The 25,611-nt window shown below is 34.5% G+C and overlaps 1 protein-coding gene across 6 annotated transcripts in view; it reads right to left on the bottom strand.

The window, feature by feature from the left end:
- USP9X (ubiquitin specific peptidase 9 X-linked) overlaps positions 1-25,611 on the bottom strand; it is a 393,159-nt gene that overhangs the window by 57,201 nt on the left and 310,347 nt on the right. For 4 of the 6 annotated variants that reach the window (XM_037165301.2, XM_037165309.2, XM_037165292.2 and 1 more), the window contains 10 exons: positions 24,864-25,082; positions 22,856-22,971; positions 22,179-22,430; positions 21,746-21,884; positions 19,400-19,552; positions 17,914-18,018; positions 13,904-14,110; positions 12,448-12,584; positions 10,572-10,720; positions 701-788 (listed from right to left, as the gene is read on the bottom strand). In XM_037165301.2, coding sequence (XP_037021196.2) covers positions 701-788; positions 10,572-10,720; positions 12,448-12,584; positions 13,904-14,110; positions 17,914-18,018; positions 19,400-19,552; positions 21,746-21,884; positions 22,179-22,430; positions 22,856-22,971; positions 24,864-25,082 — 1,565 coding nt within the window. The remainder of the gene's footprint in view (positions 1-700; positions 789-10,571; positions 10,721-12,447; positions 12,585-13,903; positions 14,111-17,913; positions 18,019-19,399; positions 19,553-21,745; positions 21,885-22,178; positions 22,431-22,855; positions 22,972-24,863; positions 25,083-25,611) is intronic. The other 2 variants (XM_037165318.2, XM_037165333.2) reach the window with 1 other exon arrangement.

Below are 25,611 nucleotides of genomic sequence, written 5' to 3'. Positions count from 1 at the left end.
TGGCATTTCCCTTAGCACTTAGGATCTGCATATAACTTTTTTTGTTTTGTGATGTGGTTGCGAATTCACAAAAGTCCATCATCAAAAATTTCAAATCTGTAAGTATATAAAGTCACTAATAACTAAGTATCAATAAACAAATTCAGCCTTGTACTAATTTAGTTTTGGCTTAAATAAATTAACCTGTTTTTCTCAACCCCAGCAGAATAATGTTATTAACATGAGACTGAACTGCCTTTATCAGCCACTGCTAGGATAAACAAGGGACCAGAGGACTCAAAACCATTTTTTGAGGCACTGGTCCAACAGCCTTTTGTCTCCATTTCCTTAGTGTCTATGATAACATTAAGGTCAGTATAGTTTTTCTAGCTGGTTGTATCAAAATATGGCAACTTGTTCTTTAAAAATAACCCTATTTCCAGCATAAACAAATATAAAGAATAGAATTCTATACAAAAGTGTACATGTTCTCTTTAAATACTGCAAAGAATTAAAACTCCGACAATTAAAATTCTAAATTTCTAATACATGAACACATAGGGAAATACTGTTTGACTTTCAGATAATGATTTCCATGGGGGATGGGTGGGGAAGGTGGCAAGGGGAACTGGCCATCTAAAAAAGACCTAAGCTATATAGCATATTAAGTTGGCATTCTTTATCTGTGTCTTAAATAGAACAGTAATTGTTTAAAACAAACCTAAGGAAATTAAGTCTTTCTTGGACTTCTTGAACATGACTATATCTGCTTCCCAGCCTCACAGTTTGTGGGTCATAGTCTTCATGGTCTGCAAATTAAAAACAGAATCATGCATTATATAATTAAATACCTACATCACTGATGGCTTTAACCAAAAAGAAATTAAGTCACTCAAAAAGTCATTAGTTTCTTATCATGAAAAGGCACCCCGAAGTTTATTAATTACTGGTGATTTCAAGTCATCTCCTATTTTTCCCACAAAAATAAATTTTCCTTTTACATAACCGAAAGTATCTGTTAAATGCGCTACAAAAATGATTCTTCATCACAACCCCTTCAACAAATCTTCATACACAACGAAGCAATTTCTGATTACAGCCTAAGACTAACTTGAGTGGTCTGTGAATGAGACCACTCAATTTCTCTTTAATTTCCTTTCTGTTACACTGAAAACTGTATTCTTGGAGAAAAAATATTGTTATAAAAAAATAAATTACATTACTAATTTCTGCCTAGAATGTTATAGTAATACAAGATGCTACTCAATATAATGAACTTAAAAGTTATCATCATTAACATGTTATATAAGAATAGTCTCAGAAATTCAAGAAAACTTACCCATCTATCATAACTATGGGTTGGTATTGGTTCCTAGGCCTAGCTTAAGTTGGACATTTTTTTAAAAAAAAGAACTAAAAAACAAAGCTAGGAAACTCTGGTTTTACTTTTATTATAACATACTGTGGGTGAAAAAGTCTGAGTGTTTGCAATGAAAGACCACAAGAAAAAAAATCTTACAAAGCACCTACTATTCTAAAAATACCATTAACAGTGGATTTTTGTTTAAATTTTTATTTTTTATTTTTGGAAAAAAGCTATATAACCTGGAAATGATCAAGTTAATTTGTGGCTTGGAACAGAAAACTGAAGGAAATGCTCTGACAAGTACCATTAACCACTTGGGAAATTGTGCAATTTTCCTTTAGCATCATATACTGGTATTTCTATATCAGATCCTGGATCTTATGGCATGTGTGTCCTAGTACCTAAAAAATTCTAATTGTGTGAAACCCTTTAGTAATAGTAAAGGTAATCAAAGTGTCCAGAAATAGTGTGATTTCTTCTCTGAACAAAATCTTGACATGTTGTAATAATGGAATATTTACTATGTTTAGCAACACCTGCTTTTGATGCTTTGAAGAAAAAACCAATGATATGACTACCTGCTTTCTACTCCCAAGCACTATTGTTATCTACCAAAAGTCCTAAACACTTATTTTTCTACTTCCATGAAAGTCATTTTTATCAGGGTTCAGGACTGAAAATACTACACTTCAAGAGGTTTTTCTAAAGAAACTAGATAGAATATCAAAGTATCTTCTATAATGTTAAAATTTTCTTTTATACGTCACTAGTCAAAGTATCTGAATAATGGACTACAGGGTCCTTTAAAAAAAAACAACAAGATGTTTGCACAGCTTTGTGTACTTGGCAGGTTCCTTTTAATAACTTGAAACTTAAGTCTCAAAAAATAATATAAGAATTCCCTTATCATCTTTACCCATATTTACCAATTATTTACATTTTGTCCCATTTGCCTTGATCACCATGTATGTGTAATTTTTCTACATCATTTGAGTTTAGTGGGAGACATGTCCCTTTACTCTTAAAGACTTCAATAACTTCACAAAACCAGTAATAATCTCTTATATAACCATAGTACTTATCAAAACAAACACTAATGGAATACTATTATTGAACTCAAGATTTCTGAAGAACACATTATTGACATTTTGGACTAGATAATACTTTGTGTGGAACTGCCCTGTGCATTGTAGGATACCTAGCAGAATCTCAGACCTCTACCTACTATATTGAAGGGGGACCCCAAAAAGCCCAGAATTTATAAAAACTTGTGTTTATTCTTACATGTTTAAACTTCAGTTATCTTCAAAGTACTTTCCCCATCTGATGCAGTACACCTACTGAGACTTCCCCCCCGCACTGCCCAAAATATTTTCGAACTCATTGATTTTGATGCCTTTTAGTGCTTCTGCCATGTTTTTATTTCACTTCTTCCACAACAGAAAACATTTCCCTTTGAAGACTTGTTTCACCCAGGGGAACAAAAAAAAAGTCACTAGGGGTTCATGCAATTTTTGGTCAAGTACAGTGTGGGCAGTTGTACCCACAAATCACCATCATGAAGTGGGCAAATGCACTAAAAGAGTCTTCAAAACAATTTCACTGAATCCAAACACAGCCTCTTACAACAATGCCAGTTGGCACACTCATAAGGGGTTCCTAGACCACTCCATCTAGCTGGGGAAGCCCCTCCAGAAGGCAGTTTCAGTTTTTTGGCCCCCCCTCTTGTGTTCTTACATTATCCTTGCCCAAACCTTCCTCTAAGTTAACCAAAAATATTCTCCAAATCCAGGATTAAACGGTTCCCTTTAGTTTACACATAAATACATGCCTTTTTATTCATTAATCTGGAGAACTAATCATCCCTTGTGTTTCTTGACCTTTTAGAAAACTGTTCTAATGTGGTTGCATATCACTTTACTTAGGGTTCTTTGATGCTTTGTGATTCAGGCTAGGCATTTTGGCAAGTACCACAGAAATAACTGTAGGTCCTGATTGTATCATTATCAGAAGAAACTTAATGTTATTTGGTGGCACTATTCATATTAACTAATCACTTAGTCAAGATGCTTTGACTAGGTTTCTCCACTATCAAGTTACTATTTTTCTCTTAGCAAATAATTTGTGGGGAGATACTTTAAGGCTGTATAAGTATCTTGTTCTAATTAAAATTTTACACATTAGTTTTAGCGTTGCCACCCCCCCTTTTAAAAACTCAGGTGCCAGCACTTTATTAAGAACTGAAACCCAAGGATCAAGAAAAGTCAAGAACTTCCCTGGCCAGGTGGCTCATCTGGTTGGAGCATTGTCCCATACACCAAAAGGTTGCGGGGTCAATCCCTAGTCAGGGCACGTACAAAGGTTGTGGGTTGGATCCCTGCTCAGAAAGCATACAGGAGGCAACAGATACTCTCTTTCTCTCTCTCAAACCAATAAACATATCATTGGGTGAGGATTAGGGAAAAAAAAAGAAAGAAAATTAAAAACAACAACAAAACAAAACAAAAAACAAGATCCTTCTATGCAAAGTAATGGAGAGGTCCTGTACTTGTGTACAAAAAAGCTTCTTGAACATGAAAACAAAGATGGGTTGGTGGTTTTCCTTGTAAACATTTAGCCCCAAACAAATACTGTAGTTAGCAATCAAAATAAGATAACCTATTTTTGACTCATGCTGCTTAACTATTAGATATCCCACTGAAAACAGGAGAAAGTAGATGAGACTAAATTAATTCATGTGTGTCTGGCTTAAGGCTAACATAAACTGGTTCTTGTCATCACAAACTACAAGTTGTCTAGAGGTCATTTCAGAACTCAGTACAAGAAAGTTCACTTTTAAAAAAGCGTCTGTAATTGAGACATAATTGAAATACCATAAAATCCACCCACTTAAAATGTATAACCCCATGGTTTATAGTATAGTCAAAGCTACAAGATTTGACTATTGCAATGTGTCATCACATTTTACTTTCTTAGTGATTTTTTAGAAAGAGAAACATTGATTTGTTATTCCATTTATTTATGCATGCATTGGTTGATTCTTGTATATGCCCTGACTAGACAGTGAACCCACAACCTTGGGGCATTAGAAAGATACTGAGATACCAAGCCAGGGCTCTACCATCATATGCCACAAAATTTTCATCACCTCAGAAAGAAAGCTTTCTTTTTTTAGCCCTTAGCTTATTTTAGACATTTCATATAACAGAAATCATATAATATGTGGTCTTTTCTGACTGGCTTTTTGTACTTAGCATATTTTTCAGGATTCATCCATGTTGTAACATTTTTTATTGCTGAATGTCTATTCAATTATATATATATATATATATACACACACACAACACTGTTTACCCATAAAATGAAGAATATTTCGGGTATCTCTACCTCTTGGGCTGCTATGAATTCATGTTCAAGGTTTTGTATGGATCTATGGTTTAATTTCACTTAATTATATAACTAGGAGTAAACTGTATGGTAAATTCTATGTTTACCATTTTGTGGTACCACAAACGGTTTTGTCAAGGTGGCTGTACCACTTTACAATCCCTCGAGCAACATACAAAAGTCTAAGCTTCTCCACATTCTTGCCAACACTTGCTGTTATCTTATTAATTCCTGCCATCCTAGTAGGTGTAGTTTCTCATTGTGGTTTTAATTTTCATGTTCCTAAAAACTAATGTAACCAAACATCTTTTTATGTGCCAATTAGCTGTTTGTCTCTTTGGAGAAATGTCCATACAGATCCTTTGCCCATTTCTTAACTGGGCTGTCTTTTAATTGTTGAGTTATAGGAGTTCTTACATATTCTGGATACAAGTCCTTTATCAAATATATATAATTTGAATATATTTTCTTCCATTCTTGGGTTATCATTTTAAGTTCAATAATATCACTTTTCCCCCAAAACAATTTTGCTTTGCCTAACCCAAGGCTACAAAGCTTTACTCCTATGATTTTTGTACCTAGGAGTTTTATTTATACTTTTAGGTCTATGGCCATTTCCACTTAATTTTTGTGCATGGAGTGAGTACTTTCTTTACTTTCTGAAATTAGATGTTCGAGGATGATCTTGTAATCACCCTGCACCAGTCCTGGAAATAGCCATCACTCCAGAGAACTATAAACTGTTAATGAAATGGACACTAGCCTATTTTTTCTTTAAATTATAAAGAACCCACTCAGACTTAACAGTACTTCACAGCTAATTTAAGAACGAGCCAGAGCTACTGAGAAAATATACGCTAACACAGAAAACAATTTGTGAATGACACTAAAAAAAATCCTTTCAAAAGGGGGAAAAAGTTATTCCTAAAACTGTCAGTTTTGAGTTTAAGAGACTGGGAAGAGTTCATTGAAGTGCCAGTCCTCAGAGAACAGAATGCAAAAGTGGGATCTACAATGAAAACGAGTCCTCCAACTCTATCCAGAAACCAGGAAAAATGGTAATTTAAACTTTTAGTTAAGTGCTCAATAAATACAATGGCAATCCTACCAATGAGATAAAAGTTTGAGTGAAAATTAAAAGGTGGTTTTATACTCTATTGTATAAACATTATTTTTAAAAAATGACTTGTTAAATAAGCACCAGAGCCTGAAAGTACAAGTAGCAAGAACACATGACTAAATATTGTTGAGACTTTTAGTAGGCTTATTACTTTATCTAAATAATATTAAAAGAGGAGGTAGAAAACAGTTAACTATACATACTACTGAGGAAATGTTCTCTTCCAAAGCTGAAGATGCTAGTGATAACATATGGGCAGGACAAATGCTTAATATTGGTGAAATAATTATCAGAAATTGAGAATATCAGTGAACTGTGGAAGCCTGATGTTATCCTCCTAAATATGTCTCACACTTAATGGGATCCATACAACATTATTATATAGAGGCAAAAACTGTAATTTACTTTAAAATTGCAAATTCAGAAATCAGTGGTTGATGTGATATTACCACAGATGGGATTTAGTCATGTGAAAAGTTTATTTTAATAGGAGAATTTTACTAGCTTAAAAATACTTTCCCCCCATATTTGAATAGATTGCCCTGGTTGGTGTTGCTCAGCAGGTTGAGTGCTGAACTGTGAACCAAAAGGTCGCTGATTCAATTCCCAGTCACGGCACAGGCCTGGATTGCGGACCAGGTCCCATGCTGAGTGCAAGAGACAACCACACATTGATGTTCCTCTTTTTCTCCCTCCCTTCCCCTCTCTCAAATAAATAAATAAATAAATAAATAAATAAATAAATAAATAAATACCTATACACTGAGCAATATTAATAAGAGCACTGTGATGGAGGAGAAAAAGTTATGAAAACTAGGAGAAAACAAAAGCTATGCTGTCAATAAATTCAGGGGAACATACCAATAGCAACAAATACTTTAAGAGGTTACTATGTGCCAGGCTTCATTCTAGCATAAGGAACTTGCCCAAGGTCATATAGTTAGTAAGTTCGGGTCAGGTTTCAAAAATCTAGGCCATATGACTATGCAGATTCACATCTTTTACTTTGTAGAGATACAAACAACATGAGGAGAAATCCAAGACTTAAATCATTCTTGTGACCATGAAATTGAGATCAACAATTTGACTAAAATGGAGCAAAAAACTTTAGTGAGTGTGAACAGCACAGACTCCCATCTTCTAACTGTCCTAACAGCAGGGTTTTCAACCTCTGACAAGGAAATTAAATGAAACACCACATGTAAATAAAGCCAAATAAAAATTAGCATTCAGAGCTTGTATGATTTACATAGCTCCATTTTGGGGAAAGGACTGAACTGGCATCTATGAGGGTTGTATACCAGCAAAAAACGATCATAACAAAGAATCAGAGTTGTGTTAAACCAAGTCCATATGCAAGTGCTTGGATGTACTACAGGCAAACATCTTGTGCCTCTCTGAAGATTTTTATTGCATTTTGCACAGAACATAAGTCATATGGTCACATGCAAGACTATGCTGACCTAATTGTCTATCACGCTGTTTAAAAGGAACTTAGGCAGTGGATTGAGCACGGGCCTGCGAACCAGACAATCGCGGTTCGATTCCCAGTCAGGTCACAGGCCTGGGTTCCCTGCAGGCCAATTCCCAGCAGGGGATACATGAAAGGCAACCATACATTGATGTTTCTCTCCCTCTCTCCTTCCCTTCCCCTCTAAAGATAAATAAATAAAATCTATAAAAAAATAATAAAATAAAATAAAAGGAACTTAGGGCTGAAATGATGAAAGATCATTGCCCAATGAGTATCAGCTCCCTGATGCTTAGACTGCTTATGTAACTTCTTAATCTACTGCCTGGGAGGACTTAGTTGGCCTACAGAGGGTAAACAGAGAGTCAACAAAATCAGTAATGGGTATCTGAAGAACTGCTTAATTTCTCAATTATATTCACCTAAATTTTATATGGGAATGTATTTAAGTGTTAAGCAAAAACCTCATGTTTTGTAAGCATGTTGGGATTTTACGCAATGCCAAGAGTCTACCTACTCTACTCTTAAAATAACGAATATTAGAAATAGCCTAATTTTTAATACATACTATGATAGGCTTCTATAGAGTGTACTATAAAATGTTAAGATTGGTATGTTCAGACTTCCACCAAGATGGAGGTGTAGGTGGAAATACTTTGCCTTCTCATACAACCAAATCCAAAAACGACAAAGTTTTAGCAACAATAAATGCAATCAAACAACAGAAAATTGAACAATACTGAGTCTGAGAAAAAGAAACCACTCAGCTAGTCTGGTAAGAGGGGTGGAGCCAGCAGCGGAGCTGGTCAGCCAAAACAGATCCCCCACCAGGGTGGTGCACAGGCAGCCAAAGGCGTGGATCCCAGGTGTGGGGTAGCGATGGGCGGACCCAGTGAAGGTGCAAGGCAGCTGGCTGACCATGGTCACACGCAGATAAGCCAACTAAGGAGTACTGAGACGGACCACCAGGCAGGCCCCAGCGCAAGGAGGCAGGCTGACCGCAGTCACACATTTGCATACAGATAAACTAGTGAAAAAGTGAGCAGTGAGACAGACTACTGGGCAGGCCCCAGCGACCGGAAGGAGCAGAGGGGACCGCTATTGCTCCCTCCCTGACTCCGCCCCCACCTACAGCATCACAAACCAGCGACCTGGGGGGCCCCACCCTGGTGAAAAACTTAAGGCTCCCCTCCTCATACCTAACAGGCGCAAACAGATCAAAACATGGCTCAAGAACAACTCAGAGCCCATAAATCTAAGCAAACAAGAAACTGCCAACCTATCAGAGGCACAGTTCAAAACACTGGTGATCAGGATGCTCACAGAACTGGTTGATTTTAGCCACAATTGGAGGAACATATGAAGACTAAACTAATTGCAATGAAGGAAAATGCAAAGGGAACCAATACTGATGGGAAAGAAACTGGGACTCAGATCAAAGGACTGGACCAGAAGGAAGAAAAAAAATTACCAAACAGAAAAGAATGAAGAAACAAGAATTCAAAAAAAATGAGAGGCTAAGGAACCTCCAGGATATCTTTAAACGTTCCAACATCTGAATTATAGGGATACCAGAAGGGGAAGAGGAACAGGGACAAGTAGAAAACTTCTTTGAACAAATAATAAAGGAGAACTTCCCCATTCTGGCAAAGGAAATAGACTTCCAGGAAATCCAGGAAGCTCAGAGAGGCCCAAAGAAGTTGGACCCAAGAAGGAACACACCAAGGCACATCATAATTACATTAGCCAAGATTAAAATGAAGGAGAGAATCCTAGAAGCAGCAAGAAATAAGGGGACAGTCACCTACAAAGAAGTTCCCATCAGACTGTCAGCTGATTTCTCAAAAGAAACCTTACAGGCAAGAAGAGGCTGGAAAGAGGTATTCCAAGTCATGAAATCCAAAAACCTACAACCAAGATTGCTCTACCCAGCAAAGCTTTCATTTACAATGGAAGGACAGATAAAGCACTTCTGAGATAAGGTCAAGTTAAAGGAGTTCATCATCACCAAGCCCTTATTATGTGAAATGTTAAAGGGACTTATCTAAGAAAAAGAAGATTAAAAGTATGCATAGTAAAATGACAGCAAACTCACATTTATTAAGAACCACACCTAAAACAAAAGCAAACTAAGAGGACAGCTAGATAAGGAGCAGAACCATAGAAATGAAGATCACATGAAGGGTTAGCAACAGGGGAGTGGGAGAAGGAGAAGGGGGGAGAAGGTACAGGAAATAAGTAGCATAGACGGTAGATAGAAAATACATAAGGGGTGGGTAAGAATATTAGGGGAAATATAGAATCTAAAGAACTTAAGACACATGGTCATAAACTAAAGGGGGGGAATGGTGGGGGAGAGTTGTGCAGGGTGGAGGGGAATGAAGGGGGGAATAGAACTGTAATGGCATAATCAATAAAATATATTTTAAAAAATAAAATAAAAAAGGACATAAAAAAAGATTGGTATGTTCAGTAACCATTATGTTCAATTCTATCTCTAACTCTTGTAAATGTACAATTTCCTTTCTATGGCTATGGAGAACAAACTTGAGCTTACAAGACAGTTTTTGATTTTGTGTGTGGGGAGGCTATGAATTTGGCATGAGAGGAATATGTACTAAGAACACATACTCTGACGTACACAGACTCAAACATAACTATCAGAAGGGAAAAGAGAAAACTGGCTGTTAAAACAGGAAACTTTACAGCAACATATTTCAACAAATTCATACTTTAAAACCAATGTAAACATGTGAATTTTTATTTTGTAGCCTTGCATTTCTCTACTTGTGAATTTTTAAATCCACACTTATAAAACTTGGGCTTGGGATTATAAGAGAACTATCATATATGTAATAGACTTAGAAAAAAAGTTTTTTCTTGAAAAGATAAAGGTGGTGGTAGTTACAAAACAAAGGTGCAAAATGAGTCAAGTACATACCTAAGAAGGCAATAACCAAATGTAGTATAAGCAAGCAAAGCCCCCAGGAAGGGAAGAAAAAAAAATCAACTTAATAAGGAGAGTGGGGAAGGCAAGCACTGACTAAAGAGCCCTGAAATGCTGACCAGGAGTTTTAAGTGTGTGTAAGAGTTAAGAGTAATGTGAAAGTGGACCATAAGCTGAAAAAAGGAATCTAAAATACATTTGTTTTTATTTCTAAGGTAACTAATGCCATCCCCTGCCCAAAGTAAAGCTGAGAAGGGAAATGCTATTATTTCTCATAATCATGTTAGCTCATAATACATACCTCTGGCATACAGCCTCATGCTTTCCATGTAAGTTGCAAGATTTTCTGCTACCAAGGTAACTAGGGCATGACTGTGCTGAAGTTGATTGATTAAGTCATGGCGATAAAATACATGGGGACTTCTCTGAGTTTGACTGAAACGAGAAGAACTTAACAATATAATTAGGCAATTAATTCTGTTGGAATCAAAAGAGCTGATATAACTAAATTCTTAGCTACTAATTTAAAAACTTAAAATGGGTTCTTTGATAACAGAATCACACTTTTGGCCATTTACTTTAATGACAAGCAATTTAAAATTAAAATGAATGCTTCAGAAAATAAAGACACTCCATCATTATGTTACACCAAAAAATACATTAATATTTTCCAGTGTCACATCAATATAAGTCTACTTAAATAAACGATTTCTACTTCCATACTATAGTAGTACCAAAGCACTTATTTTAGTTTACATAACAATTTCTAGGACTATAAAATAGAAACACTCCTTGCAAGATTAGAATCACAAAGATTATGCTGTAATTATAAAGAACTTAATTTAAAATGTTTTCAGTAAAACTTTAATAGTCATTTAAGGTACATTCTAGGATAGTTTCTTTGAAGCCAAGTTTGCCCATAAGTTATCACCAGAAATAAATCTAGTTCCTTTCAAACCTTTCATGCCACCTTCATTGAAAGTAACATTCTTACAGCCATTAACTACTGAAGTAGAGATGAACCCACTATTCCTTGGGAGAATATATAAACTACTGTGTCTATATAATAGTAAATCAGATGAAGTCACTTAAAAACGCCAGAAGGTGTTATGTACAGTTACAGTGGGCTGAACAATCAAAATATGCCCCTCAAACCAATGGTACTGTTAATTTTATATATATATATATATATATATATATATATATATATATAAAATTTCTCCAGTTTATCCCTATAGCTTTTCTGATTTCGTATTATTTTTCTAGCTTGAAAAAATCAGACAGAGGTCAATTGTTAAAAACATGGCCTTTTCCGTGTTAGGCATAATCATAATGATCTGGTGTCAGAAAGGATCTTGGCAATCATTTAATTTTATACATATAAGAAAATAAATTTCTTTAGTTCAGAGAGTCTTCACAAAATGGTAAGACTATTTAGACACAAGGGTCATAACTCAGGAATCCTGATTCCACTGTGAATATTCTCAGCACTACACCTAAAGCTCTTTTTCCCCACATTATTTTTTCCTTTTCATATTACCAGTTCCAACTCTAAAACCGAACAGTACGAGGACAAATTTTTCCAGTAACCAGAACTTGGCAAGTGAAATTATACATTTAAAGACAGCTATTGAACAGAAATTTAGATAAAATAAATCAGAAAATTTAACTCTCATTTTCTCATTTCATTAAACATACTTGCACAGTCTAATCTTTAAATTAGTAAAAAAAAATAGGTTTAGTATACTTTGAAAACTTCTGTAGTATAATGTTTCAAAGTTAATAAATTGTTAAATATTTCAGAGTGAATAAACTAAGGAAAATAATAAGGTCTGTAAGAAACATATAATATGGTCAAAAAGAGACACAAAGCTGAGAGGAAAAACTGAAACGAGAAATGAGGTTGATACAGCATATACCATGAAACTATCTAACATACTTGCTGAAAATAGATAATTCTGAACCAACGACTTGAAAGCAGTATTACTGCCCTGATTCTGATACTTCCTCATTAATAAAATTGAGGAGGTAGATATAATGAAGAAATTTTTCTGCCAAATAAACCGTTCTCTTAGCTTATCGCCTCAGTCTAATTTTCTTATTTAAGTTTGCTTTCACCAACTGACAAATAAAAATACATAAATAAAAATATTAAAAGTTTCTGTTAAAAGCCTTACCTCAAGTTTTGAGGTGCTTCACCAAACAAACTACAAATTTCTCTAATTTGTTTCAGTGCAGGGATGACCCATTTGTCATTTGTACGAAGTTCTTCTATAAAGCGATCTATCCACTGGCTCTTCTGTGTGTCACGGTCCTTAAACAATTTCAATGTTTTATATAGGTCAATATTTAAGAGAATTACACTTTCAAATTATTTTGAGAATTACAAAAATAGAGGTTCACTTCAAGTATATTGTAACTCCACATTTACTAGCAAAATTCCAAAAAGTAAAACACTGTTGTAAAAACTCAACATGACATGGACTCATATATAGGTACACAAAGGCATACATACTAAGCATTAAGCACACTTATAGAAACTTTGATTTTAAAAATTTGCCAGAAAGTGGGCATTTAGCTTTACTCAGTATTCCAGAGATTCTACCACATAATGAAATTCAGCAGTAACATATAACCCTGATAGTTACACTGCCCAGGGTTGTTTTTGGTACACGGGAGAACGTACAGAATTTATATTTTTACCAAGAAAATAATGGCATGACAACTGAGTTAAAAAGGAAATCAACAAAAATCAAAAGAAGGATATGTCCGCATGCACACAAGGAGAGAAAGGTTACAAACATGTATAAGCAGTTAAGAATTAACATTATAAAGTCAAAGTTATTTCATGTTTGATACTTTACTTTTCATACCTTATTTACTTTATTCCTTCCCCCAAGTTAGTAGTAACTAGAAAAGCAGGTTTAAATTCTTTTTTTTGGGTATGTCTCTGTTTAATGAAATAATTTAAACTCAAAGCCCACATTACTATTTGCTATGCTAAATAATGAACTGTCATGAGCAAGTATAGTCAAAACTGAGTAGCATCTAAATCATATATACCTACCTGAGCTTATTAGCTCTTGAATTTCAGTTCATCAGTATAGCAAATACTTTTAAATAAGTGAGACATTAGTTATTCAGCAATGTTCATACATGAATTAAAAGGATATACATGCTAAAGTTAAAATGCAGGGAAGCTATTGTGTAATTTGTTCACAGGGAAGACACTGAATGTTTTACTACTTAGGAAATTTTATTAATTTTTCTTAACTACACTACAAGCAAAGAAAACCTAACTTCTCTTACCTATAAAGTCCCTACACAGTTCTAACATCTCATATCTCATCTATTTGAAACTGGTATTTCAGAACCATACATTTAACAATACTAGCACTATATAACCTGTGTTGGTCATGTCGCCATTTCTCCTGAGACTAAAATGGTTTTCAGATGAAAACAAAGCTTTGAGAAAGAGACCGAAGAAGAGGAGGCAAACTTACATGAAGAAATTAAGTCAATCCTTCAGATCACTTCCAAAATAATGTTGAAAAACCTGCAACTATTCTGTACCTACGCCATTCTAATTGTGAAGAAGGGTAACAAAGTGTGAGCAAGGCTGCACACTCTTACCTGGGAACAACTGTAATCTAGTATTTTTATGTGGGCACTGAGAGCCAGGTCCATGATGTCTACCGGCACATCATCACTGTGGGCCAGATTCCACAGGAGGTTCAACACTTTGTGTGCCATCACACCATCTTTATCATCTTCTGCAAGACGACGTATCAGCTCAAGGAGCTTCTCACGTTGCTTTTTACTTGCATTTGTCCAACTTGCCTAGAAAAATAATTTAAATGATATGAAAACAACATATATTTCTCACTGCTTAAATTGTCACCAGATTAACTGTATTCATCAGAAAAGCAACATAGCTGAACACAGAATTATTCAAAGTGATAACTGAGAAATAAGGGAGAAATATCTTAGATCAGGGTTTGTCAACCTCAGTATTACTGATATTTCAAGTCAAGCAGAAAAATTATTTGGGGGGGGGATGGCTATAGCACATATTGTAGGATGTTTAGCAGCATTCCTGGCCTCCACCTACTTCTAGGATCCAGTAGCAACTTTCCCTTTTCCTGCTGTGATGACCAAAAATGTCTCCAGGTATTGCTAAGTATCTTTGGAAGGAAGAACTGACCCTGTTGAAAACCACTGCCTTATATTTGTGTGTTCATTGTGACTTTAAAATTTTATTAAAAGGTGACAACTTAGGCCCTGGCTGGTGTAGCTCAGTGCATTGAGCATGGGCCTGTGAACCAAAAGATCGCAGTTTGATTCGTCAGAGCACATGCCTGGGTTGCAGGCCAGTTCCCAGCAGGGGATGCACCAGAAGCAACCATACATTGATATTCTCTCCTTCCCTTCCCTTCTAAAGATAAATAATTTTTTTAAAGTGACAACTTGATATATAAAAATTTTCAAAATGAAAAATGCCAATTTAGAACAGTGTGCATTACACATGTGAAAACAAGTATCTGTGACAAAGTCTGTTATTAACCAAGAAAAATAAGTCCTACCTAAACACAGAAATAGTAATATAATGCTATTTTAATTAAGATAAAAGTATGCATTTCTCTAAAATGGAAAAAAGTCACTAAAATGGTATTTAAAAAATGCCTAGTTTATACAATGAAGGGAGACGTGGGGGGGTTGCTGGTGGCATGTAGTGGGTAGAGGCCAGGAACGTTGTTAAACAATGAGAAAACTATGTATAAAGTTTGGAAAATAAACTGACTCAAACTAATAGCAAACAGAAGGTTAAATTACAAAAGAGCCTTTCAATGAAATTATTACACATGTTTACAATGTGATAAATATGGAGTGTCTTGAAAGACAACTATCAGGAAAGAAAAAGATGAAGAGGGAAACTAGATTCAAAGAGACATGAAAGACATGCAACCAATTACAAAGTATGGATCCTGATTCAAACTTCAAAAACAAAGTGTAATCTGAGAAAATTCCAAGTCTTAACACTATTTGTCATTAAAAAATTATTAGTTGTTACTATGGTAATGATGTATTTTCTTCCTGTATTCACCTCTAAGGGATATATCCTAAAATTGCCTATGAAATTAGTTAATAATGCCTGTCCATACAAAGCCACCATAAGGTGAAAGACAAATTATTTGGATGTTTAAACTGATAAGGACCAGCATTCAGAATATGTTAAGAACTCCTACCAATCAGCAAGAAAAATGCAAAAACCCAGCAAGAAAAAATTGTCAGAAGACTTAAATAGACATTACACCCCCCCTCCACCCACACCAGCATCAGCTGGGTTGCTCAGTTGGTTAAAGAGTAGTCCCCAGTATGCCAAGGTTTGATCCCCAGTCAGGGCACATACAAGAATCAATCAATGAATGCATAAATAAGTGGAACAACAAATCGATGTCTCTCTCTCCCTTCTTTTCTCTCTAAAATCAATCAATAATAAATAAAATAAAGGAGAACAGAACATTATAAAGTTTAACCTTATTAGTGATCAAGGATATAATAACCAGTACCAAAATGGTGAAACATTTCACAACAAGCCAACTGTCAAAAATCTAGCTCATAAAAAGATGTGCAGAAAAGGATGTGAAACTCTGGATGGAACAATAAATTGGTATAACCACTTTGAAGAACAAGAACTTAACTTAGAAATCAAACAATCAAAAACTATAGCAGGCAAGTACATAAAGTCTAACAAACCTAAAATCATTTGGCTGTAGACCTCAAAGAAGAGCAAAGTGACCTGGGCTTTATTCTTCCTTTGAATCATTTTTAGTAGTAACTTTCAAGACACATTTCATAAGAATTGCTAGTTACCAACACTTCAAAAAAAATCATGCTCGTTACCAAATTAACAAGTACTCAATAAACATCTGTTAAGCCAGAGTGAGGGAGCAGGGAGAGAAGAATAGATAATGGGCTTTTATGGATAATGGATAATATACATCATAGATTTAAACAATTCTGTATTTAGGCCATCCTTAGAAGAGGAAGATCCAGGAAATGTAATCACAATCAACCTCCTTTCCTTCTCCCATTATGGGAGTCATCTGTCATGCACTACCAAAATTCAAAAGTCATCTCTAGATTAAAAATGAGTGGTAATTAACTTTAGAGTACCCATGAAAACGGATTTTATTTCCTCAGCTGCCTTTTGTGTACTCCAATAGATGAAAAAAGTATATAACTTTTACTTCTGTATGTATAAAAAGTATTAAAGATGCATAAAAGAGTCACTCAATACTTTGTTCCCCTCAAACTAAATTTTTTCCTAAGGCAGTGATTTACAACTTTAATGTGCTAAAGATTCATCTGAGAATAATGATTAAAATACAGTCTCCTAGGTCCCCAACTAGCAATTCAGATTTAATTGTTCTAGGGTGGAAGCCAGTAACTGGTATTGTTTTCCCACTATTCTAAAGTACATATCAAAAAAGGTACAAATATATACTATTATTACAGAACATAATGTAAACACCTATGTAACTATTACCAGAGTCAAAAATTACACATCGTAGTTAAGTAGCACTCCAGAAGCCAACTGGCCTCTTGCTCAAGTTCACATTTTTGCAATCAAGGTGTATGAAATCTTGTGACTTTGTTTCTTTCCATAACCTTCTCTTTAGGCTCATTTGTGTGGGTGAGTTGCTCAAATGTGCTCATTGTCATTATCGTAAAATATTTCATTTTATGAAAATTCCACTATTTATCCACTCTATACAGCAGTTTTTTGCTATTACAAATAATCCTCTTACATATGTTGACTGTGTATCCTGGTGCACATATGCATGAGTTTCTCTACAGCATATATTTGGAAGTCAAACTGGTGAGTCATGATAATCTTACACTTTTCCAAACGTACTGAACTATTTCCCCACCTGGTTTCACCAACTTATGTTCTCCCAGCAGTCAGAATAATTGTTATTTTTTGACATGATGCCTTTTGGATCTAATGTCAGTTGTTAAAAGACATCCCTTTATGTTCACTGCCATAAGGTGTTGTGTTCCTGACCCACAAATTTAGCAATCATCTGACTTTTTATAAACCCAATACTAGCAACTGAAGAGAGACCACTACACAGTAAGGCCTTTAAACATACATGATAACAGGTACGACTCTAGAGGCTCCTGGGTTATCCTGGAAATGACATTTCCATTAAGTCCGTGACTTAATTTCCAATCTGCCTATGTATATTAATCCTAGAATGCCAAAGTATTTATTTGTATTTGTAATCCCTTGTAGTCAGCTCTTATTTTTCACTACAACCAATCATCCTCCCCTGCAGTCCAGTAGTTCACTTGAATCTATAATAAAACCAGTAACTACTAGGGGAAGGGAATCCAAATTAACAATCTGAGGTATTTGTTATTTTCAAGGGAAGGGGGAGAAGATTCCTTATTCATAGGGGCTCTTATTATAAAAAAGGAACATCGGGTTCTCACTGGAAAAGAAAACAATGGCAGATTCCCACACACCAGAAATTGTTTAATTCCTACCTAACTATTTATTGGTTAAAAACTCGCAGACCTAATAAATTAAATCTATTAAATATAAAATAGTATTACTTCACTATGTAAAATATTACCTTAAAGCAATCAAAAAGATGATCAAGTTGTTCAGGAGAAAAATCCCACGCCAACTTTGCCAGTAGGTCATGTACATTCTTTACAATGGCTTCATGTTTTCCAGCCTATTGAAGAACCATAAATGAATGAATGAATGAATAAATAACGCATGCTAAAATTTGAACAGCAGGTTCAGTTAGGTATACTGTCTGCTGATCACATTAATTAATAAACCATTCTCATCTTCATGCGTGTAAACACAAACAGAAAAATTTATAACATTTTAAATGTTTTGGGAACTGCCATATAAAACCTGACAACTCAATTTCTTTTAACTTTATTTTTATTGTTTACACTATTACAGTTGTTCCCCTTTATTCCCCCTTTGCCCACCTCCATGCAGCCCTGGACTCCTCCCTTCCCCTCAGGCCATCACAGGGACTTCATGTAAACCTTTCATTATTGAATTTAATGTACTGATTTTAACATTGCAAGTAGGAGAAAAACAAGACACACCAGTGGTACTGTTTCAAAACTGAAACCTTAATCACTTACGGGCAAAACTGAATGTTTTCCTGGTTTCTATAGACTCAAAAACCAAAGCATTGTAACCTAGACTTTCATAGTATTTCCCAAGTGTTGTATGAGTAGAAACTTGTCATTAAGATAATAGTTTTCCACCTCTGAAACCAAAAAGGTTACTTCTCTTCTTTCTGAAAAACTATAAATCATTCAATTACAGATTTAAAAAATTTTTAAAGATTTCATTTATTTTTAGAGAGAAGAGAAGGAGGAAGAGGGAGAGAAACATCGATGTATGAGAGACACATCTATTGGTTGCTTTTTGCAGGCCCCCAGCTAGGGATGTGACAGCAACCCAGGCATGTGCCCTAACTGGGAAACGAACCAGAAACCTTTTGCTTTGTGGGACAATACCCAACCCACTTAGCCACACCAGTCAGGACTATTATTTATTTTTAGTGCAAGGGGAACAGAGGGAGAGAAACATTGGTTGCCATCCCTATGCTCCCTATGTAGGGACCAAAACTCAGATATGACCTGACTGGGAATCGAACTGGCTACCTTTTGTTTTTCAGGTCAACGCCCAACCATACTGGTCAAGGCAATTATAATTTTATACAAATAAAAATTTTATAAATAATCTAGTGATTTAACTCCCCTGCCCTGAGTTTTTTCAAGTTTATGAAGAAGCCACTTATTGATGTCTTGTATTCTTTCAACAGATATTCCTTAGTATTTTACTGTTTGCCTCTTATTTCCAATCACCTATAAATTAACAAACAAATCAAGTAGATAATGTAATATTTTTATCTTGAAAATGTTACTGGTTATTTAAAAAAAAATTCCTGACAGGATTTCTATAAACAACAAGCATCTGAACATACTAAAAGTCCTATCATATAAGCCTTAATCTCATTTCTTAACACCTAGTGTATTTCCTTAGTTTTTTAAAAACCCAAATAGTCATTATTTTAAATTCCTTACCTGTGCTGCCCAGATATTATCAAGATCTTGTAAGGTCAGAGCTTTTTCTTTGATGACAAAACGGAGAATCTTCTCCAGCTTCTCTACATACTGAGGTTGATGAAGACTATCTCGCAAGACTATGGATAAGATATTGTTCTGCTGTATCCATTCCTAAATATAATTCAGAAACTTGTTTCAAAGCAGAAATTAAAACACAGAAGCTTAAAAAATATATATCATCCATTATTCACTTTTAAACATTAGTAGGAATTAAAAACCACAACATAACACTACTGGAATATGCTTTTGTGTTGTTTTAATGCAAAATTATGAAAAATAATTTCATTTGCCATAAAGAAATGCTTCCATGTGTTATAAATAGTGAAATCATTAAGAAGATTGAACTCCAACACTTATTCAGAAAAATGTTATTTAAGTACAGCAATCACCATGGCTTAAGTAGGATGGGTACAGAACTCATTTTAGGACCTTTGGATTCCTTATGCCAGTTTTCATTTGGGTGAAAAGATACCCTTTTTATGTTTTTCTTTTATTTATCAACATGTTATACTATCATCTCCCTATCCACTAGGTTTAGTCCAACTAATCCTAATGTGGAATATATTATCCTGTTACAGAAAAGTAAACAAGTTCAGAAGTGTTGGAACTGAAATCTGAATCAAAGATGCATGCTTCCCATGTTTGTGTTCCTGTAACAAACACCATGCAAGGTTTCTTCACTGGCATTTATTTACTATCTATACCAATAGGAGAAAACTCCAATTCGTGATCCAAAAAGTAACAGTTAACACTATATGATTTTACAGTATTCCACTTAATAAGAATGCAAAGTATTTAGCCCCAAAATGTGCTAGAGAAGTATATTTCTCAGCTGGTAAAGGTCCATTTCTAATTCTAATCGGTTGCAGGCAGATATTTTTGTAAAATATCATAAAAATGTGGCAATATCAAATTGCTACAAAAGTTTTGTGACATTTATTGTCATTTCCTATACTCATATAGGACTGACAACAGTTCAAGGACCAGAACCAGACCTTAAGCCACACTCTTACGTAGCTCTATGCTTGAATTTCCACAAGGTGGATGGACTAACAGAAACAAAACCTTTCATCTACCATCTAAATCCCTAACACAGGGTCAATGTTTAGGCATCCTCTACATACCTTTTATCACATTTTAATCATTTTCCCCAATTAAACTGAGGTGACCCCGACAACGAGGACAGTTGTTGCCAATACTGTCAGATGGTATGCACTAAAGTTATACAACCAATCTTTTGAAAGTGGCATACTTCATTTTAAAACTACAATATAACAAGAGCAAAAATAAGCAAGACTACATCAAACCAAAAAGCTTCTACATAGAAAAGGAAACCATCAACGAAATTAAAAGGCAACCTACTGAATGGGAGAAAATAACTGCAAATCATGTATCTGGTAAAAAGCCAATATCCAAAATATGCAAAGAACCCAATACAATTCAACAGCAAAAAAAACAATTCAATTTAAAAATGGGCAGAAGATCTGAATAGACATTTTTCCAAAGACAATATAAAGATGGCCAACAGGTACATGAAAAGATGCTCAACATCATTAGTCACCAGGGAAATACAAATTAAAACCACAATGAGCTATTACCTCACACCTGTTAAAATGGCTATTATCAAAAAGGCAACAAATAAATGTTGGCAAAGATATGAAGAAAAGGTAACCCAATCACACACTATTAGTGGGAATGTAAATTTGTGCAAACAGTATGGAAAACAGTATGGAAGTTTATTAAAAATAGAACTACTATACAATCCAGTAATCACACTACTGGGACTATATCCCAAAGAAGTGAAATCAGTATCCCATTAAGATATGTACACTCATGTTCACTGCGACATTATAATAGTTTCCTATACAAATAGTTTCCTAAACTTTCAATGTCAAAATGATATAAAGTGCTTTAGTTCTTAAAATGATAAAACATTAATTCATGTAGTTCCCAGCAATTATATTTCCCATTTTAAAATCTTTAACTGGAATTGGTTAAAAGAACAAAAGGCTACTTCATTCATTCGGTACCAAATATTGCCCTATTTATTCCCAAGATCGTCTTTAACTACTTCATTTCAACTAACTCCACCCACAAGCTAATAACTACCACAGATGTGCTAAAATAACCAAATAATTAATAAACTGTTATTACCCAAAGTTCTCAGGATTAAGAGTCATAAATCAATCCAAACACCACATAATTTCAAGATTTTCTTTGAAATGCTGTTACTAACTTTGAGTAGAGTCATTCTAATTTTTGCCTTAGGTAGATTCATGAAAGGAAAAAAATCAAAGGACTTACCGCCATTCGTTCAGCTGTAAGCCACTCTTCTTCCTCAGGGTTACCATGACGATGAGTGTAGTATGATACACTAGATATCACCTTATTAACTTCATTCAGTGCATTCATCTTTCCATTGAAAGAAGAAATTTGCAATAATCTGTAAAAGAAAGTCAGTGTTAAATATGATTCTAAGCATCCAATAAATAATTATTTCAAGCCCTGACTGGTGTAACTCAGTGGATTGAGCATGGGCCTGTGAACCAAAGGATCTCAGTTTGATTCCCAGTAAGGGCACATGCCTGGGTTGCAGGCCAGTTCCCAGCAGCGGACGCACGAGGGGCAACCATACATTGATATTTCTCTACCTCTCTCCTTCCCTTCCCCTCTAAAGATAATAAATAAAATCTTTAAATTTTTTAAAATAATTATTTCAAGAGGTAAATAAGCTTACCTAAGTATCATTTTTAACCTAAATATTTCTAAATTTTTTACAGTTTCTTCTTGTCCTGGAACCCTTGATGCTAAATTCTTCAAAGATTTAATAATCATTGAAAGGGCATCATTTTTGGCTTCATTCTTTGCTTCTTTTTTCAGTTCTTCATCAGTTAAGTTTTCTAAAAACTGTGGAACCATTTCTATTATTGGAAGAAAGTACTTTTTCACTGTGTGAAGAGTGAGAAACTCATAGCTTTGCCCAAATGGTCTGAAATAAGAAAGGTAAGTATTATTCTTGATATACTTGATTTCTTATCATCAGCTAGGATTGAACTCAGAATAATCTATATTAACTTTAAAAATTCAAGTTATCAGGCCCTGGCTGGTAGCCCTCAGTGGACTGAGTTCTGGCCCGTGAACCAAAAGGTCGCTGGTTCGATACCCAGTCAGGGCACATACCTGGGTCCCAGGCCAGGTCCCCAGTTGGGGGGCAAGCGAGAAAAAAACTGATTAATGTATCTCCCACATCAATGTTTTCCTTTCTTTCTCCCTCCTCTCCCCTCTCTCTAAAAATACATAAATTTTTTTAATTAAAAAAATCCAAGTTATCAGTTAAAGAAATTATACTCAAACTCAATTTTTATCTAGCAATTTCTATAATTCACTGAATATTCATTTTAAAACTTAACTTACTTAATAAGAGCTGCGATTATTTGAACATTTAATGCTGATCCACTAATAAAACGATCATGCAAAATCTGGAACCCATTTAAAGTGCCGAATTTGTTGAGAAGATCCACTAGCCAACCCTGCAATACAGTTAATGAAGAAAGTTAACTTCCTGGTTTTGGGGGGGGGGGAGTACTACATAAAGTTATTTCTTGACTGAAACATACTAGAAACAGGCAATTCATTAAAAGAAAATTATGTAAAACTATCTTTAAAAAAGGAACAGAACAAAATATTGCATTATGTTTACAGTAACCCTGTCTGAGGGACATAAGCATTAAGTAGATATACAGATGAGGATAAAAGACCCTTTAAAAAGTAAAAAGATATTCAGTAACTAAGATGTTTTAATTCATTTTGTTATAGTTAACTAGTCCTTGGTATTATATTCACTGCTTTTAACTAGAACATGCAAGTTGATGCTTTTACTGACTCCTGTAAAAGCAGCCAGTTCTCATCCTAGAGGTACCACGGTGCAATAGTACGAATTATCTTTCAACAGCTTCCCTAAAGAAATAGCAGTAATTCAAAACACAATGCAACTAGGATAGGCAACAATTTGTGTAGTTAAGGCATATTTCCCTATAAAAACTTACCATGAATTAAAATATTATAAAGATTTAAGGATCAAATGTATCTAAAAATTTACATACATGTGACAACCTTTTATATCTTGCCTCCTAAAAGGCCACATTTTAGAAGCCACTGAGGGTAAAAACGAGGCAGTTTCTCTACTAAGCCTTAAGCAAAACTAATTCTGCAACTACTGAAAAACAAAAGACACATCTAAATTAGAGGTAACTGCTTTAAAGAGACAATATACTGTCTTGAAGTTTTGATATGATTTATGAGAATCTAAATCAATTAAATTCTATAATAAATTAAGTACCCTATTTCTATAAATTCATTACTTTTCTACCTTTTCATTCAGTCCTAAAAAGCTAATACAAAGCTAATAAATTCACCAGGTCCTTTTTGGCATCCAGGAATTCTAAGAAAGCACGTATTTATGAAATGTATTTTTACATCTCCTATAACTGAAATTAGACTGATATAATCTTGCCATATGCTTTTATCTGCAGTGTATGTTTATGCAATTAGGAATGCTCAGTAATTATTAATACTCAAGAGCTAGGCTTCTAAGAAAGATAAAATTTATCTTCAATCAGAAACCAATGTAAATCAAATTGTTCCCTGAGTCTCTTAGAGATTATTGACCTATACAGAAAAAGATAAAAACCAACCATTATATGTATACACTGAAGTTTTCCTGGCTGGTTTTTCCTTTTCATAAGGCCCATAATATTAAAAATGTCTCCTTAAATTCTAAAATTATAAACTATATTGTTAATTATATATTTATAATTATGTAAGTTATAATTAAGATATATTTTAAAGTGTATGCTGTTTAGGATGGTATAAAAGTTTACAGTGGACAATTTTTACATCATTCCATTTATGTATACTATGTATTTCACTGATAATTTGTTTTACTACTGCTTTCATTTATAATTTCTGGGATTTTACTTCTATGACACATTAGACATTTATAGGATATACTTGATCTTGGAGTCACAATGTTGGAAATGATTGTGACCTTGATTGAAGAAATAATCTCCTACTCTTACATACTAATCCAAATTATCACTATTTCCCAAGAGGCTGGGCAGAAGATAATGGGAACTAATTACACAGTGAAAGCTTTAAAAAATTTATGTCCAAAAATACCAATATCATATTTCACAGATACAGAACATTTCAAAAATAAGAAAAAATTTATAGCCCCAAACTATTTTATGGATTATACCTCAATAAAGTTGAAAAAAAAAACCCTCAAAACCAAAACAATGCAGAGTTCCTTTAAGAGCAGTATGAAATTATTCTTCCCCATGCTGATAGGTTTAGATTAAAGTGCTGTGACATAGCAAAACAACGGTAATTATTTAAATTTGAAAATAACAAACCAACGCACTTTTGGTGAACGAGGGTCTGGAGAACGAGCAAAAAGTTCATCCTCAGGCAACTGAACACTTGAGGAAACGGATTCACATGGACGTGTACCATTGTAGATATGGAATTTGCAATGAGGATTTAAGGCCATGGAGAGAAGTTCTAGAAGTGGAAACCAGTCTTGGGACAACTTGGCCACACATAGCTCCACCAGGCGATGAGTATTATTGATAATACACCTCTGTTATATATAAGAAGGAAAGGTGGTTTATAAGAGCAAAACAATGCAATTCAAAACAGAAATATTTTCCCATCTTAATTATATATTTTAATAAGCTTTCCATTTTTTTATATTGATTATTTGGATGTTTCTCTAAAAATGGAATCAAACTGACATATCGAAAGACATTTACATAATACCAACTTTTTTTTTATGAGTTAAATATAGTTTATTCAATAAATGGTGTTGGGAAAACTAGACAGGCACATGCAGAAAAATGAAACTAGATCACCTTTGTACTCCACGCATAAGAATAAATTCAAATTGGATTAAATACTCAAATGTTAGACATGAAACCATAAAAATCCTAGAAGTCAGCAAAATCCATAGCCAGCAAAATCTTGGACATTCCTCAGAGAAATTTTTTTTTATTTTTTATTTTTTTTAAATTTTATTTAGTTATTTTTCAAGTACAGTTTTTTGTCTATTTTTTCCCATCCCAGCCTCCCCCGCCCCTTGCTCCCCACCTCCCTCCCATTTCCACCCCCCT

The sequence above is a fragment of the Artibeus jamaicensis genome, unplaced genomic scaffold (assembly GCF_021234435.1).
Source record: "Artibeus jamaicensis isolate MK-2021 breed Jamaican fruit bat unplaced genomic scaffold, CSHL_Jam_final contig_60, whole genome shotgun sequence".
NCBI classification, from domain to species: domain Eukaryota; kingdom Metazoa; phylum Chordata; class Mammalia; order Chiroptera; family Phyllostomidae; genus Artibeus; species Artibeus jamaicensis.
Note: the sequence above shows the minus strand (reverse complement) of the source record. Positions and strands in the feature narration are given on the sequence as shown.